Source organism: Teleopsis dalmanni, chromosome 2 (genome assembly GCF_002237135.1).
Source record: "Teleopsis dalmanni isolate 2A chromosome 2, ASM223713v2, whole genome shotgun sequence".
NCBI lineage: Eukaryota > Metazoa > Arthropoda > Insecta > Diptera > Diopsidae > Teleopsis > Teleopsis dalmanni.
The window spans coordinates 235,635,775-235,654,297 of NC_051847.1; the positions used below are offsets into that span (position 1 = coordinate 235,635,775).

At 30.3% G+C, this 18,523-nt stretch overlaps 2 protein-coding genes across 4 annotated transcripts; both read left to right on the forward strand.

Annotated features, from left to right (window-relative positions):
• Nucleotides 1–6,795: 6,795 nt before the first annotated feature.
• On the forward strand, nucleotides 6,796–14,239 carry LOC119684673 (spatacsin-like). The gene is made up of 9 exons (XM_038098770.1): nucleotides 6,796–7,731; nucleotides 7,786–7,983; nucleotides 8,038–9,000; nucleotides 9,075–9,554; nucleotides 9,621–10,785; nucleotides 12,115–12,437; nucleotides 12,494–13,620; nucleotides 13,695–13,856; nucleotides 13,923–14,239. Exons 1-9 carry the CDS (start codon nucleotides 6,856–6,858, stop codon nucleotides 14,140–14,142), a joined length of 5,514 nt encoding a protein of 1,837 aa, XP_037954698.1. The 5' UTR covers nucleotides 6,796–6,855; the 3' UTR covers nucleotides 14,143–14,239.
• Nucleotides 14,240–14,869: 630 nt separating this feature from the next.
• LOC119684679 (prohibitin-2-like) lies at nucleotides 14,870–18,523 on the forward strand. Of its 3 annotated transcripts, XR_005252749.1 has the most exons (8): nucleotides 14,871–15,012; nucleotides 15,075–15,211; nucleotides 15,620–15,966; nucleotides 16,022–16,255; nucleotides 17,197–17,274; nucleotides 17,347–17,446; nucleotides 17,589–17,655; nucleotides 18,359–18,447. XR_005252749.1 is itself a non-coding variant. In XM_038098777.1 (7 exons), exons 2-7 carry the CDS (start codon nucleotides 15,079–15,081, stop codon nucleotides 18,466–18,468), a joined length of 1,002 nt encoding a protein of 333 aa, XP_037954705.1. In that variant the 5' UTR covers nucleotides 14,870–14,982; nucleotides 15,075–15,078; the 3' UTR covers nucleotides 18,469–18,523. The 3 variants fall into 3 exon arrangements, 2 of the variants coding, with proteins under 2 accessions (XP_037954705.1, XP_037954704.1); XM_038098777.1 differs by lacking the exon at nucleotides 17,589–17,655 and having other exon boundaries at nucleotides 14,870–14,982; nucleotides 18,359–18,523; XM_038098776.1 differs by lacking the exon at nucleotides 17,589–17,655 and having other exon boundaries at nucleotides 18,359–18,523.

An 18,523-nucleotide genomic window follows, 5' to 3' on the forward strand; every position in this document is an offset into this window, starting at 1 on the left:
TTATTATATATTTTCTGAAAGTAATCGAACACATATTTAATAACCGGATAAAACCATTTAGAGTTTGTAAAGCTTCTTTAAAGTCAAACAAAGGTTTGCTGAAGTCTAGCATACGATTGTTCTTCAAAAATTACCACTTTCCTACTAAATGAATAATATCGCCTTTTACTTTGAGGTTGCATATGATACACAGCATTTTTTTGTGACTTTCATATGGAACGTAGTATAGTCCTAAGACCTCTCCACGGACTTTAAAAATCGTTCGAATTATTAAAGTATTAATTGACACCTACATCGTAATTTAATCTGTTGTAAGCACCCCTCCAGATACTATTTCTTGACTTCCCTATAAGTTCTCCGTTCCTAATCAATCAGTTGCATAATTATACTTTCTGTCAATGCCCAGTTTCCAATATTACTCAAGTCGATAGTCACACTTAGTTTTTCATTGAGTCTCTTGTATCAATATTTTTTAAATTAAATTATAGGTATGCCAAGTTCATTATAGGGTTTACGTAACTATAATGAAGTTTTAAACTTCGGGTATAGTGTTGAAAATGCACTTTTAATATAACATATTCATTGATAGACGTAAAGTTCTCTTAATCTAGATTATCTGTAATTTTTCTACTGCCTCATGTTTTTCTGGACCCCATACTTGCGCTTTACAATTTAGAAATAGTTTACCTGTCGGTTCAAAAACTTCAAATATGATATTTTTGGATTTCCCAAAAATCTCTTTTAGGTACAAATAATAGCCAATTGGGCCTCTTACAGCTTTTCATTTAAGTGTGTATAAAAGTTTGTGTTATCTTGTTATCTTTCATATTTATTCCTAGCTATTTATAATGGTTCATGACTTCGAATTGTGTGGTATATTATGTAGTATTCATTTTTCGTCTATTTTTAACTGTCTGACATATTCCTTAAGTCATAAGCTTTCATTTGCTGGTGTTTATGGATAAACCCCAAGAGTAATAATATTCTTTCAACATATCTATTTGTCAACTAACTATTTTGTTAATCCAACAGATAGATCAAATTTGATCTATCTATCTAATCTTGAAACAGCATGACACCATCAGCATATAGCAACACTTTAAGGCACATGTGAGCAATCTAAATTGCACCAGAAAGAATTCAACTTAAATCATTAATAAACAACGTAAACAACATAGATCCTAATGCACACTCATTTTTTACCCCGGTACACATTTGAAGCAATCTTAAAATATATCATACTTCTAAACCATACTGTTGACTTATTGTTATAGTATAGAATTTGCAGTATTTTCATCATTTCCATGGAAAGACCCAGCTAACTAAGTTGACTTATTGATATATTATTATTTCCATACTCAATTAGGAGCTTAAGGAATCTACAAAAGTTTTCCACTGCTTCCTATTTTGTGCTATTGCTCTCAACTCGTTAAACGATTTGCCCGTCTTCTGCTGAACTGTCCTTCTCTAGGTCAGTGCTGGTCTACCTCTGCGCCTAGTCCCCTGGAGACTCCAAGTAAGTGCAGCATGTGCAATATCTTCATAAGGCTTACGCAGTGTATATCCAATTCAACCATACTTCTTTCTTCTTATCTCGTTGCTTGCAATTGTTTGTTGCGTTATTCTCCACAACTCTCCATTGGAAATCCTTTTAGGCCACCATATGCCAAATATGTTGCGCATGCATCGATTGTTATAAGATAGACTTTATAATAGTTTCATCATTGTCGTGAAGAGACCCTCTCAATCTGTCAAATTTAGTTACTCAATTAAGCATTATTAGAGTAATCGAAGATTTTTGTAGTAGTCTTTGCAGACATATTATATTTTTCATAAATATATATATCGAATCAAATCACACTTCTTTGGCGTGACACCATTTAAAACAACTCTTAATTTCAGGTTAATCTGACTACTCTGGCAAAATATCTAGAATGTTATAAATAAATCTCAAAATAAACCTCAAGATTTACCTATCGAAAATAATATGTTAGTAAAATAATTTATTTCTTTGTGTTATGCATATGTACCATATATATGAATATATGTTATAATATATGTGTTAGTAATATTAAATAAATTCCACTTTACCAAACTTGAGTCGAACCACCAGTTATTTTCTTTTTTAATTATTGTAACAATTTTGTAAGCTTTTCTCAAAATTTACAAAATGTAAATGAAAACAAATTATTAAACAGAGGCTCAACAATAAATTATACGTTTCGTAGAATTTGGGCCTCTGTGTAGATAATAAACTGAAAATGCTTCCTATTTTTACAAAAAGTTTGAAGTCGAACTTGGGCGGCATTAGATTTCAAATGTGAACTAGAAAGGAAACCCATTTTCACACGCACCGATCGCACCGGTCACCCCGCTCGCGTCGTTTAAGTTGATATATACAATTTTTCGACAATTTAACAAGTAGGTATGATTATGAGTATTTAGAGGAAGACATTATATGTACAACCTATGTATGGTATGTAGCTGAAATGAGTCTTTTATTAAATATTATTATTTCGAGTACAAGAATTCGTTGAAAGACAATTCAGATATAAAACACCAAATATAAATCACAGATTTTTGTGTAATTGTGGAATTTAATGAAACCGGTTGGCATATTTAGAAACAAATTCATATAAATCCGATTAGAGTTGTGACGCGGCCGCACACATGATGGGGCGCGAATATTTATTTTTTTATAGCGAGTCTTTTTTTAATGGTTGGCGGGGAGAGAACCATAACAAATTATGCCTGTTATTCGATGTTAGCTTACATCATCGCAATTTAGTCTATTTAAAGTTAAAGCCTATAAATGAAACACATGCAAATGTGTCTCTGGATTTGTGCTGAAAAATTGAGAACGGAATTCTATGGTTTGCTATTTTTAAAAGCCACATGCACTTTTCTGATGGCAATGTGTGTCATATTTTAAAAATAAATGGAGCACACAATGTATTGCAATTTTTATGAGCTGCAAATAAAATCACAACTTTTATGTTCCTCTATACTAGTTACCTTAATTGTTGATACATTTATGGATTAATAAAATTAAAATACAAAAATTTTAGAAAATAATTTTATGTATTCTACATATAATATTTTCTCTACATTCCATTACATTTTTAATATACATAGACGTATTCGTATGCCCTATGTGCTACTCGATGGATTTATTGAAATATATTTTATTAAAACTACATTCAGTTAACAACTAAAATTCTAGCACATATTTATATCTCACAACAATTCAGTTATGAAAATTAAATAAATGAAATTATAATAATTTTGTAAAATAGTTCACTTTAAAGAATTTCTTACTTACAGAAACAAGGAACTAACTATCGGAAAAGTATCCATAGAAAGTGTTTATACGTCACTCCTAGTGCTCTGAATAATGCTCTGACTTTTTTATTTTTTGTTTTAATTACACTATTAAAAAACATTATGGGCCTATAGGCCTAAGTGGATCCCTTGGGATAATTGATATAACCTAATCTATACTATTAAAAAATGAACCTTAAAATTTTTTTAACTTCAGAAACAATGGCACTATCTGCTCTACCTAAATTAATTAATTATTAATTAATTAACAACGGCAGTAATTATTTTTATTAATATTTTTCATGTATGGTACATTATCTAGGCCTGGTACGAGTATTAAAGTTTGTAAATATAAGCCCGTATCTCAAGAGATTCAGCTCACTTTGGCACTATGAAATACGTTACTGAAGTTTGAAATACGTCTAAATATAAAAAAAAAAGACTGCATAAGTTACGTTCGAAAAGTCAGGCAGCTATGCTATCTCTTCAACTTTAATGTGTAGATTCGTATATATAGTTCACTATGAAGGGTACGACGGTGATGAAACAGGTGACAAATTTTTGCAGGATATACATTTGACTTATTGAAGTAGTACTTAAAAAATCAAATACAAATTTTTTTAAAAGACATGTGAGAATTTCAAAGGCTTAGTAGAAGTAGACTGCAGGTTTTTAAGTCTACACTAATTCAGATTATTTACAAGTGTTGTCTTAATAAAATATTTTTCCGTTAACTACTATTCTTTAAATATTGTACTAAAAGACACCGACTTCTACAAATTATCAGAAATGTAGAGTGTAGCTTCCGATAATCTTATGAGACTAAGTAGGAGTTTTACAATATACCATTGTTCCCCTTAAGTTGATAAAATAAGAAGACGCGTCAAATATTTTATAGAACTTTTGACAAAGATACCACTACCATCTTTTGGAAAACCGTTAGATACATTGGAAGTAGCCAAAATGTCTTTAATACATTCTGTATGAAATCACAAAAACCACCGTTTTTAAAAATATCAGGCACTCGTGTGAGTCATATTTTGTTTTCAAAAATAAAAGTTATTTCTGATTTTTATATTTTTAAGGCAAAAATAACAATTATTTGTGCATTTTAATATAAAAAGGAAAGTGTAAGAATTATTTGTGCGAAGAAAAGTAAAAGGCACTTGATAATAATTAATTCTGAAGAATATAAAATAAAGCAAATATAAATATTATTTTTTTACTTCTATTTTAAAACGCTCATATATAAAAAGCATGCATAATATTAAGGATGAAAGTTGTTAGAATGATTTTTGTACATTTATATATGAAAAACTCATAACTTTTTATTACTGCTTTTTTTCTTAAACATTTTTGTAAAACTGTTATTGCATTTATATAAATGAGCTCTTTATCATTATATTATCTAATTTTAGCAGAATGCAACCCTTAAAAATAAATTTCCCACAAGGGAAATTACCAAAATTTGAGTTATATGTCATATGTTTTATATGTAAAATGTACATATGTAAATAATGTACAGTTTTGAGCTGTAAACAAAGGCACTGAAGAAGTAAATATTTAATAATATCTTTGTTTTTATTAATTGAATATGTAATTGACTGTATATAAACTGTGTATAAATGATTTAATATATTAAGTGAAGTTTATAAAAGTTCTATCAGCTACATAAATGAGCTCATTATAATGTGAACGTTCACTCATTAATATAAATGAGCAAGTGCCTAAATACGACAGTGTGATTATACTTTTAGTTAAGAATATATTAAAAGAAATTGCTCCAAAAACGTCAAAATATATTTCGCAAGGGGAAAATGATCGAAATTTGAATATGACACAAAATGTAAATAAACAAAAAACAAACATGTCGAAAAAACAAAGGATCAAAATTTTCTAAAATGTTTTTTTTTAAATAAATATTATAAACACAAATTTTGCATTTACTGCGTTTTTCATGATTAAGTAATTAATTTGTGCTAATAATACAAAACTAAATGTTATCAATTGAACAATAGAAATGTAAGCAAAAGCTGTCCTAGAACTTTCACAGCATTTTCTGACACATAAATGCTATTTCATAAATAAATCAATTTATAAATCAATTTATGCCAATAAAAACGACTAAATCTTAATAAGATTAATATAAATTGATTTAGCTGCAGTGGGAACATCGTATAACGAACGACATTTCGAAAAATAGTAGTAAAGCAGTTATATACATTAAAAAGTGGAAATATATAGACTATCTAAACCAATTTTATTGCTATTCCAATTATGGTCTTATTCTCCACATTACTACAAACTTTTTTAATAATTAGTGAGTGTCGTAATACTCTAAAATGTAACGTATAGAAAAATTCACATATACTGTAATGAAAAAAATTCAAGTTTTAAATAAAACAAATATTTCACATACTATTTAATACAAAAGAAATAAAATTAATCCATTGTTATAATTAAGATAGATATTAAAATAATATACATATGTATGTGGGATAAAAACACCCAAAATGCACCTCTGCCCCTACTTTTGAGAAAACTGCTAATCAATATTAACGAACAAGAGAGAAGACGTGTTTGCTTGACGATGAAACAACGAATAAAAAAGTCATACAGTGCAAAACTATTTAAATAACTTTTAATTATAATTTAATACTTTAAGTGTATAATAATAAATTAATATTATAACAATATTGTCACAGTAATAAATTTGAAAATATTATTTTTTTCTGTTTAGTAAGAATAAAAACAAATTATTAGATTTTTATTTGAAAATTTTCCTATAATTTCTACGTAATCTGCTTTTTATTTAGAGAGGAAAAACAAATTTATTTTTTTTTTAAGTTTACTTAACTTTTACTTGAATAGTATCTGATAATACTACATAATTCTACTATTGTAAATAACAAATACAATTTAAGCTTGATTTTGTACAATTTACAATTCAATCGTAATATTACGAAAGTGAGATGAACTATATAATAATTTATATTACGATTACTTCTGTTGTGTGAATAGCCATACATCATACATAATTCACGTTTAGCTACTAATACGAACTTTTTTGAACGAGTGGTTTGAACACAAACATCGAACAGCTGTTCGACAACCTGAGGATTCAAACTGCCAAGCAATTTGCCTGACAACGGCGTTGCAAATTTAAAGAAGTTTTAGTTGAAATTATGTTTATTAATAATAAATTCTGTATTCAATACATTTTTAATGCAAGCTAAAAATATATTACTGAAGATAAATTGTTGAAAATTTATTATAAATAATAAAACCATTAAAAACAAACCATAAAGGCTTACAGTAACGGCGTTAAAAAATTTACAGTGGCGTCAGATTTTCTTATCATTGTTTTTGTTTGGTTTCGCGAACAAAGAAAGTTGAAGATTTTATTTTCATAACAATATTAAATATAAAGTCTTTCTTTTATTTTAAACTTGTAATATTAGTTAATTTTTGAATTTTAATAAATTGATTTTTCGCTTTATTCGATTATGCGAAATTTTAAATAAAATAGTAAATATGAATCCGAAGGCTCGTGAAAAAATACTGAAGTCATGGGCGAGTTTAGGCGAGGTGCAACTCATCAAGGAGGTCGCAACCAAAGGAGAAAATATAGACTTATGCATTGAGTATTGGTCCAAAAAGCGCAAAATCCCAATACCGGAATACGAACTATTTTTCCATGATGTCGTGCAGACATACGTGCAACGTCTGCTAATCGAACGACTTGTTTACAAGGCCGAAAACGTGCTCCGGAATGTGCAGCGGGACGTAAAATGTTTTTACTTTCAATTTGCGAATGAATGTGACAATGCAGAGTTAAGGGAATTACTTTTCGACTATATGCAGAAGAAAGCCACACACAATTTTGAGAAAGAAATGCAGGATTTACAGCTTAACTGGGAACTGCTGCAGCAAATCCAATTATGCCCAGAAATCTTAAGCAAATATAAACAACTTCATCATCCACGCATTAGTCTGGAATCGCTGGTCACGCTTAATACCTCACTTAAGCAACAACTTATGGCGGAATTGTATTACAACAACAAGAATCAGATGCTATTGAATTACTTGAATAAGAACGTTTTCTGGAACTTTTTAGTAGACAGCAAAAATGAAACTGAGCTTATACGTTGGTATTGTGCCTATCGAGATATGCATAAGGACGAAGACTCCTCAAGTCATGTGGCAGTGAATGGTGAAGATTTGGTTATAATGTATGGTCAATGGATAATCGAAACGCCTATGTATGAGTATGCATTAAAAGAATTGAAGGAGCCAGATGAAGTGTTACGAAATTGCTTTGCAATTGCTGGATATTTCTTTCGAGATGAACGTAATGGTGATCCACTAAAGATGATAAAACGTATATGCACCACAGAAAGTTTTGAAATTGTAAGTTCCCAAAATTAAAATTGTAAAAAAATAATTTAAATTTCTTTTCTATAGAACAAAGCACATTTGGAGAAGGTGCAACTGGGTTCCTACCTATTGGACAATAAATACTATGCACTATTACTACAAAATTTTGTAAGCGTACGTGAGTTAGAGGAGCTATGCGAAGAGAAACCGGATGATCGTCCATTGTTAGAACTAATAGTCGATTTGAAGAAAAATGATTTAAATGAATTTCACGGTTTTAAAATGGTAGAATTATAATTTGTTAAAAGGTTTTAAGTTGTTAAATATATTTCTATTTAGATTGTACAATCAACTAGTGCCTATCTGGAGCAGAATGGTATTGATGTAGAATGTGAACAACCGCTAGCAACATTCTATGAGTTCCTTTGTAATGAACCTACAATTGCTTCCTTGCAATGTTTCTTACTATCGAATTCTTTACAAATTCCATATTTAAATTCACTGCGGCAACGATTTAAGAACTGTGGTATTGAAGCTACTATTAACATACCAAGTCCCTTTGAGTTTTTGCAAAAATTTAAAAATATTAATTTTAAAGAAATTTGTTATGATGTCAATGAAGTAGTTTCCTTCTCGAATGAACGCCTATGCCAAAAATATGCACCCAAGTATCAGTTGAACTTCCTGCATTATGTTAAACAACATCGTAGCGCATATGCCGTGTACTATTTGCTCACAAATCAGCTGCAACATTACGCACAAATTACCAAAAGTCAGTTGTTCCGAGCTTGTGAGAGTGTGACGAAGCTAGCACTGCAACATATGTCCGATGCTGATCTGGTAGCGCATTGTGTAGGTTTCATAGAAATGTTGGGTTTTGATACACAGCATTTGCGTTGTGTGATAAAACTTTGTCATTTCATTGAATCAGACTGCATACCACACTATGAGGAACTAATCAAAAAGGTGGAATATAAACTAACCAAACAATTGGAAGCAAATAACACAGAATTTCCAATTACTGGCTATCAAGCTTTAATGCATATTGTAAACTGCAATCAGCAACGTTATTGGCCAACAGAGATATTGCAACAATATGCCAATAATAATGATTGGTGGCGTATACTCATACTAATACAGTATTTCGAAATTCCGCTGGATCAAATAAAACTATTAAAAGAAGCATTCGAATCCAAAACAATGGGTGAACATTTACTACGGTCTCTGTCCAATGATCGCCCTACCACAAAACGGAAAAATAGTATATGCAGATTAAAAAAGCAAACAAAGACAGGAAATGCTGTATGTTTTATTTTAAAAATTAAATTCAAATTCAAAATAATGCAGATCACTAATTTATCTCAATTCTATTTCAGCAAACTCACACATCCGACGAAACTCTTACTTCATCTGTAGTGTCATGCACTGATGGCAATATATGGTCGCTACCCTCTAATATGGAAAGCTTGAAGTATTTATTGGATACAAGCGATAGACCAGATATTTTTGCATTGATTTTATTAAGCACTACATCTATACCAGAAAACTTGATTTCCAAACACATGAAATTTATAGAAATAATGATAGACAAAAATATCTATGATACCTCAACGAATCTATTGAAGAACAGCATTAAGTATGGTTCACCCATGTTAGCGCTATTATCTGCCATGGTGTCTACTACCAACCTAGGTTGGTGTTGGTTTGTTTGGGTTATCGTATCTACGGGACAATGGCTTGACATAGCTCCTTTAACTCACAAAGATACAAATGAACTGTTTTGGCACACTTTAGAGAGTACAGTGCGTTCGGGCTACACTACCACATTATACCAAAGTTTTTACGTATTTTTTGAGGTAAATATCAATTATACTAACATTTTTCAATTGTATATTTTAACTAGAAAATTAAATTCTTCACAGGACAATCCTATGCAACAATTCTTTAATTTTCTCTCTATAACACAAAAATTGCGGGACTTCAGCGCAGAAACAGTGCATGAACTGCGTTTGTTTTTGTTAGCATGGAGTAATGAGGAAATTGAGTTGCCACTGAGCATAGCACCAAAGAAGGATGAACTGATATTGCGCTGCACAAAATTACTTTTAATACACCTGGAACATAATTTCGATTCCAGTTTAGATCAGCAAAAATTTTTAAATTGCATTTGTAGTTCGGATATGAGCGATATATCCAGTTTACTGGACTTCTGTTTATTAAGCAAAGTATTTGATATATTACAATCGACCAAGAATTACAGTTCGTTATGTGCTCTGCTTAATTTTGAACATTTATTAAAAGAAGGCATTGCGGTTTACAGACAGCTTCTAAAAGCGCTCCTGGCGGAAAAAGAATTTGATTTAGCTGTGCGCCTAGCGACGTTACTACACTTGCCCATAAGTGATATTATTTATTCGAAGTGGGTTGAAAACGCAGACAATGATAATTTAAAAATAATCCCACTCCAACAATACGAAAATGAAATTGCTGAACATGCAATACCACCCAGTGTACTGGTGAATTTCTTTCTCTATGTCGCTTCACGTATTGAAACAAATCATGCTTGCAAGTACGAATTACTCAAAAATGCACTTAATGTTATTAAGAGGCATCATCTATTTCCAAATGAATCATTTGATCGCGATGAAATAGAATATGATATGGTTATTTGCTACTTACATATAGAAAGTTTGAAAACAGTGGAAAATCTTGAAATTTATCACTCCGAATATTTCGAGGAAATTATGTTAAAAGAACGTTGTGTTCTCTACAAGTCATTTCTTGAACTTAAAGAATTGGCAGGTATTGAGGATCTTAATGTTCATTCCAAAAAGGAATTAAGTGAAGAATTGCAGTCGAAATTGATTGAACTTATATATCGTCTATTAGATGAGGGCGATATTGTAGAAGCATTACGTATACAAGAATTATTCAAATGCCGTCCGATTGACTTACGTTTTGTTGTATTTTGTATGGCACTAGCGGAAGGAATAACAACAATATTCAACATGGTACCTGAAGAACGTCAATTGTTAAGCGATATTGAGAAAAGTTCATTTGCAAAGTTTAATAAGCGAACTTTAGAAGGTAAATATTGAAATCTTTTGATATAACATATAATTTTAAAAGAAAGTATATTATTAATATTTCATTTTTCATTGTGTTAGTCAATAAAAATAGTCCCCACTTTCAAAGGCAAATATTAAAATCGACTCCGAATACTTCTGACCATTTCTTGAACCACCAATAAGAAATTGTTGTGGCTTGTAGAAATCTGCTTATCTAATCCATTTTATGAGTGGCGAATGGCACTTGAGCGTTGAACACAACGAGTTACTCCGGAACTTAGATCCGGTCGGTCTTGGAACCAATAAGAAGTTAAGCTCACATTGATAACTAATTGCATTCACACAAATGAGAAATGTAAAACACTGCATTTAATAATTACATCAGGAAATCTGATTTTAAAATTTTTATTGAGTATGAATGCTTGTTGAAATGTGAAGAACTCTGGGACATATAGTCCCACTGATACTTAACAACTTAAAATATAACTGCATCAACATGTACACTAATTAGATTTATTATCGATTTAGTTGAATAAAAATTCAACTATTATCTGTTCGATGGATCTTCACTGACTTGATAGAGCTGTAATCCTTCTAATATTACAGACGTAGTCAAATTTAAAGACTTATTCCATTGGTTTGCTTCTTTTTAAATAGAAGAGTAGCGCCTTTTCAAAGGATGACGTTCTTGCGCTAGTTGTTTAAGACTTCTAAGGAATCAATGGTGGGTGCCTGGTCAAATCTGTGGACCAGAACGTTATTGTGGATTAAGTTGGTCTACAACTTAGTCTCTAATCAATAATTGATTTCAACCGAGAGAAGTCGCTACTGGCGCGACAGTCGAGGTAACCGTCAGGCTAAAGAGCTGGTTCACCCCTATAGTTATAATAAGATAACCTTCTTCAGCAGAACAGAGTTGAGATTGCTGGTGGGATATCTAACGGGTCACCACGGACTACGTTACCACCTCAACAAAATAAGTCAGTCCGAATAGATAGAGTGTTGACTCTGCTTAAAAGCAGAGGACACATCCAGCCACATTCTATGTGACTGCCCAGCCATGATCTAGGTCAAAAAGAGGTCACTGGGTCGGGAACTGCTCTCACCTTCCGACATTAGAAGGTCCTCAACGGCCGACATTTTAGCCTTCATTCGGAAGGCGGAATGTCTTCAGTGCTCTGCTCAAGTGGAAGCTAGTACCCCGTTCATTTTTATCTATCTTATCTAATTAATGAAAACTTTCATTCAAAAGTCTATAGCATTTAAGCATTTATTAAAAAGTTATTTTAGAATAGAAATCATAAGTTTTTGCAACTTAACTGCTTTATTTTTTATATTCCTTATTTAGATTCTCCATCTTCGATTCAATCAATCATTGACTTTTCTGACAGCGATTCAACATTAGAATTCGAGGAAATACCCTCCAAACATAAACGTGATACATTAGAAACCATACAAGGAATCGCCTCTAAACTTAAGCACGGTGTGGACATGGCCAAACGTGTTGTAATGGTTTATCGAGCTGCAATGTACTTGGACAAAGAATATTTGGATATTTTACGAACCAAAGATGCTAATGTCTTATTAAAAAGTGTCACAGCAGAAGAATGCATGCATCGTCTGCTAGTTGTTAGTGATATCTTAAACTCTACACAAATGACGCCACAAGAGGTATAGTAGTTTATATGGAACAGTAATTAATGACTAACTAATTTTTTCTCTTTTAGATTGCAGATTTATTGGCTTTTGAAATAGCAACGGCTATAGTAAGACCACGATTTTATATTTTTAATGCTGATCAGCACTCAAAAAATTGTTTTAAAAATGCAGAATTATGGGGTTATAACATAGATCGTGATTTTCATCTCTTCCTGGAACTCACTTCCAACACAACAAAACTAGGCAATTGTTTGTTGGACTACTGTGATGCTTTAAAAACGTATCGTAAATTTCAGGATAACAAACCCTATGAACATAATGCTGTCTTTGAAAAATTACTAGAAATAATTGCGCTTTATGGTCTACCTGTACCAACCACACTGCCAACATCGACGTCAAATGAACCTCCACAAGTATTATCACATAAAAAACAGAATCTCATATATGTTGAACTTTTGATCAAAGCACATCAATGCTTTGTTAATGAGTGTTCCATGGAAGGCATTGCAAATGTGTTAAATCGTGCAAAAGCTTTAAATGTAATCTTAACAAAAGCGAAGTCTTGGTCATTAATAGTCCGTATGTTAATTGGTATTGCACGTTATCGTGAAATGTTTTATTGTTTCAATTCTTTGATTGAAAATGAACAATTTGAGTCTCTGTTGGGTCAGTTTGATAAGGAAAAAACTGTAGCATTGCGTCAGGCGATTGTTGTGTATTTGCGTGAATATTGTCCAACGAACTCTAGAGAACTTTTTAAACTAGCTGCTTTGCATTTTCTTATGCACAAAGATCTTGCGGAAATGTGGGAACAAGATGCTCAAGCTATTATTTCAAACATACTTACAACTGCAAAGGTGACTGATCCACAACTATTGGAACAGACTAGTACAACCAATTTATTAGCTAGCAATTCGAATACAAAGACAATTATACCAAAATTATCAATTGGAACGGAAATAATTACTTTACTACACAACGCATTAGATAATTATACACACGCAGCCGAAAACTATTTACTGGACAATAAGTTACTGTCTGCACAGAAAAGTGCTTATTTAGCCGAAATGATAGCAATGCAAATAGATTTGGCCACAAAGGCGCTCAATAAAACGACAACACCACATTTGTGCGTTTGTGTTATAAATGTACAAAGTCGTGATGAATTCCGTGACTTGGTCAATATTGAATTAAGGTAATCTTAAAGTATTTCTAATTTTAATAATAATCCAACAAATATTCACACATCCGCCTAATCCATTTATTTAGTGTTCCGCAAACTTTAATATTGAGCCGAGCATTAGGATTCGATGTCAATTGGACGGAGGCAATATTATCTCAATATGTTATTTCTAACAAAAAAACCTATTTAAGCGATTATTTAGCTTACTTAGATTTAAATGATGGCATTATTACTAATATTGTAAAAGGGTATGTAGTCAGTTAATACCTTTTATCTTTCGTTGTAATTTAATTTTTCTAATTTTGCTTTCACAGATATCAAATATATTTGCAGCAAAACAAAGCCACCACAGTTATGGAGGAGAATCTTGCGCATTTAATCGAATATGTTAAATCAATTACTTTGAAATATAAATTAGCTTCCATTTTGACATTAAAGGGAATTGTAATGTCCTTAATTAACGATCATACAATCTATTATTTAAGAGACACTAACTTTGGACGTAACGAAAACCAAAATATGCCTGATATTTAAATTAAATTGTGATAAATTATTTTAATATAAACATTTTATCTAGAATAACGCAAAATATATAAATTTTAATAACGTATAGTGTAAATTTATGGGAAAAGAAAATGTCTTGCCTATTATTTGTATACTTATATTAAATCAAATTTTTAAATAAATAAATATATAACATTAGTCTTTTACATAAATAAGTTTTGTACAAATTTAAAATGTTTATAACTAAAATAAAACATACCTTTTCAAATTTAATATTAAAACTAAAATCGTGGCGTCATATACAAAAACAAAAATGATGCAGTGCAATTGTAATTGACCGCCGTCTTATTTAAATAGTTTATAATCTTAAGAAATAACTCAGTTTGATTATTGTGTAAATACAATATTTGTTTCATATTATATATTTTACCTTTCTCTTAAAAACAGATTTTAAGTAACTGAAAACTTTTCACTTTCATGCGCTATTTGAATGTTTTAAAATTCCACAACTGTCAAGATTTTACTGTTACAGTACAGGGTTGCATTTGGGAAATGGTCTTTAAAAATTATGTCAAAATAATTATTTTAAAAAATACAAATTTTTTGTTTCAATGTAACTCAGCTGTGGGGTCAAATAAAAATTGAATATTATTATTCTTATGTATATTGCATTTTTTACATATAATATAATATTTTTTTGCTCACACATATGCACCACAGTTTGTTTGAACTCACTGAACAGACCTATACGAAATATTGACAACTCTGTTCAAGTAACGAGTAAATACTTTTTCTCATAAGAATTGTGAATCTTGTTTAGCGTGCGAAGTCCGTTCAGTTGTTGGATTTGATTGATTGTTAATATAAAAAGTAAATTTCCTGTTCATTAATAAAATAAAAGTAATTATTTTATAAATTTTTAATATTATTAAAGATAACAGAAAAAATTTGTATTTTATTAGGGAAATGGCACAAAGCAAATTGAATGATTTGGCTGGAAAATTTGGCAAAGGTGGTCCACCTGGTTTAACAACCGGTCTAAAAGTATTAACTGCTTTGGGACTTACAGCATATGGTATAAGCCAATCTCTATATACCGGTAAGAAATAAAAAATATATTTTTGAATGTTTCTAATAACTTAAAACATAAAGCATGTTTTTGCATTTATTATAAGAATCATAACCTCAAAACGCAAAATGTTTATTTAGATTTCATAATTATACTATATTGTTACATAAATTAATTATTAAATTTCATTAAAATAATTCCTATTAATTTGTTTTAAATAAGCTTTCATTTAAACTACAATTTATTTCTAAATTTTCGCTTCACCGGCTACATTCAGTTGCATAACATACGGCACTCGCAGCATCATGCAGCAATAATGTTATTATAAAAAGCCAATGATACTGAAACTAACTAATTATTATTTATTATTAATAAAAAACTTATTGTCATATAACCCTTTATTTAAATTTATATAATTGTATTATATATTTATTTTAGTTGATGGTGGTCATCGTGCTATTATATTCAGTCGCTTAGGTGGTATACAAGGTGATATTTTATCTGAAGGCTTACATGTTCGTATACCTTGGTTCCAATACCCAATTATTTATGATATTCGCTCAAGACCTCGTAAAATATCCTCTCCAACTGGTTCGAAGGATTTACAAATGATCAACATATCATTGCGTGTACTATCACGTCCTGATGCAAATCGTCTACCAGTAATGCACCGTCAACTTGGTCTTGATTATGATGAGAAAGTATTACCTTCAATTTGTAATGAAGTGCTAAAAAGTGTTGTGGCTAAATTTAATGCTTCACAATTGATTACACAGCGTGCACAGGTAAATAAAATACGTTTGTTATTTAAAAATTTTTATATACGGTATTTTTTTCTAGGTATCACTTTTAATACGTAAGGAGTTAGTCGAACGTGCTCGTGATTTTAATATTATTCTGGATGATGTTTCCTTAACTGAACTTAGTTTTGGCAAAGAATATACTGCTGCTGTTGAAGCTAAACAAGTTGCTCAACAGGAAGCACAACGTGCAGTGTTCTTTGTTGAACGTGCCAAACAAGAAAAACAACAGAAAATCGTACAAGCCGAGGGTGAAGCTGAAGCAGCAAAAATGATATCCTTTTTAAAACGAATTATATTATGTAGTTAAATTTGATAGGAAGTTTTATTAGATATAATTTCTGTGAAGTATAATTACCACTTGAGCTGAATTGCTCTGCTCTTTCAGAGATCAAAGGTATCTCAATTTGATAGATTTGATTGGTGTCAAGTTAATTTCTACTCGACATTGAAATGAATTGCTTCTTTAGAGACTACAGGTCTTTTAATTTATAGTATACAAATCATAAAAATGCTATGTTGCAATAAAAAGTGTTATATAAGTTTGGGATGGAAAAGAATTTTGTTAAAAATTATATTACATATTATATTAATACATATAATTCATATCTGTCCAAAACACATTAATCAACAGTGAACCTTTATATAATTTTAACAGTAAAAGTTTACCTTTATATTTGAACTTTGTGATTATAAAGACCTTACGCTAAGAACTACCCTAACGGGCATCCCCATCAAACAGACAGTTTCTTAAGTAGTAATGTGGTTTTTGGGCCACCATTAAACTCTACGTTTTTAACATTTATTTTTATTCATACAAAGTTCTAGGTATAAGCAAGTATCTAATCAGCATAGTGACAATAGAAACTTCCTCCCAAAACGTTTACGCCCTAATGCAGTGTCATGAGAAGAGAACACCTCTTAGAACAAGAAGAATAGATCTCTTAAGTGGCGAATTATTCCAAAACCCCTTTTGTTTGGGCACACTTGTTTTATCATTGCAATTGCAGCCGTGACAGGAATTGTTGGCATAAAGTGCATAATATCATTGTTGATTCGTAGCTGTCCATTAACTTTACAATTTCTTCCTACATCAAATGTTTCAATATCCACTTTAAACCCTTTTATTGGATTTTTAAAAATTTATATTATTAATAACTTTTTTCATCGATTACAAAATTTTTAGCATATGTTTTCCTTAACTGTTATGTTTACTTAGGTCTGGCTGTCAAGGAAAATCCAGCTTATTTGAAACTCAGAAAGTTGCGTGCCGCACAAAGTATAGCTAGAACTGTAAGTTAATAAAATTTATTTAGTATTAAAAACTCTTGTATGCAAAACCAATTTAACATTTTAATATTACAGATTGCAAGCTCACAAAACAAGGTCTACCTATCAGCTGATAGCTTGATGTTGAACATCCAGGACTCTGGCTTCGATGACATGACTGAAAAAGTTTACAAAAGTAAATAATTAAATTTTGATAAATATTTACAAAACAATTAACAAAAAAGTTAATATCATTAAACATTTACATTCAATGATTTATGTTGGATTTGTACTGTAGGAGAATAATGTTAAATTTTTCTTATATTAACTTCCAACAGTACTGGCACAGTAATTTATTCTGTTTGGATTTAAGGATAAGTCTCCAAAATATCTAATAACTTTTAAGTAATATAATTTTTGAAATATTGTTAAATATCAATTATGTTGGAAGTTCATTTTATTCTGTTATATTTTTATTTTCATTGAAATTTCTTTACTCAGCTTTGCGCTCATATATTTTTTATTAACTTTTTTGTTAATTTTTTATTTTTTTAAAAACATATATATTGAAATTCTTAAAATTGAATTGAAAGAAAAATAGTTTTAAGTTGGAATTACTTATTTGATTTCTTCCATTTCGTAGTATATAAAATATTTTAAATTAAAATTGAAATCTTTAATGGAAATTTCATTTTTATATAAATTTGTAGAATTCTTATCTATGTTATGCTTTTTGTTAATTTTTCACGAGTTCCTTAAGTAGATTGGAATGTTTAAATTTGTAAGATTTACATTATATTTCAAAATTTTTGCATTTAAAATTGCTAAATAAGCAAAACTTGTTCCAAACAAGCAATTACGAACAATAAAGTGAAAATAGACTTAAAGCAATGAATTTGTAATTAAAGGACATTGTAAAATGTTATTATATTATTATATATAAACTAAAGAACAAATTGTGTTTTAATTAATTTTAATTAATTTAATTTCATTCATTATATCCCCATTCCATTCTCATGCAAAATTGTGAAAAATTAGCAAAAAGTTAGTTTATTTAAAATTATTAAACTTATTTTGCTAATTGTTGTTAACAACTTCAATTTTGCAGTTCGCACGGATTGGTATGACAATCCAGTCACTGGCAAGAAAGCTTCTCAGAATTCCTCCGGCGTATCAGTGGGCAACGTAGCACACACTCAAGCAAATCGAATGGTCTAAATAACATAATTAAATTATAATCACAGCTTTAATATTTAAATGTTAAAAATGTTAT

Coding starts and splice junctions, on each gene's coding strand:
- LOC119684673 (XM_038098770.1), top strand. CDS start 6,856: ATGAATCCGAAGGCTCGTGAAAAAATACTGAAGTCATGGGCGAGTTTA. Junction 7,732..7,785: donor CCACAGAAAGTTTTGAAATT/GTAAGTTCCCAA, acceptor TCTTTTCTATAG/AACAAAGCACATTTGGAGAA. Junction 13,621..13,694: donor TTGGTCAATATTGAATTAAG/GTAATCTTAAAG, acceptor CCATTTATTTAG/TGTTCCGCAAACTTTAATAT.
- LOC119684679 (XM_038098777.1), top strand. CDS start 15,079: ATGGCACAAAGCAAATTGAATGATTTGGCTGGAAAATTTGGCAAAGGT. Junction 15,212..15,619: donor AAGCCAATCTCTATATACCG/GTAAGAAATAAA, acceptor TATTTATTTTAG/TTGATGGTGGTCATCGTGCT. Junction 17,447..18,358: donor GACTGAAAAAGTTTACAAAA/GTAAATAATTAA, acceptor TCAATTTTGCAG/TTCGCACGGATTGGTATGAC.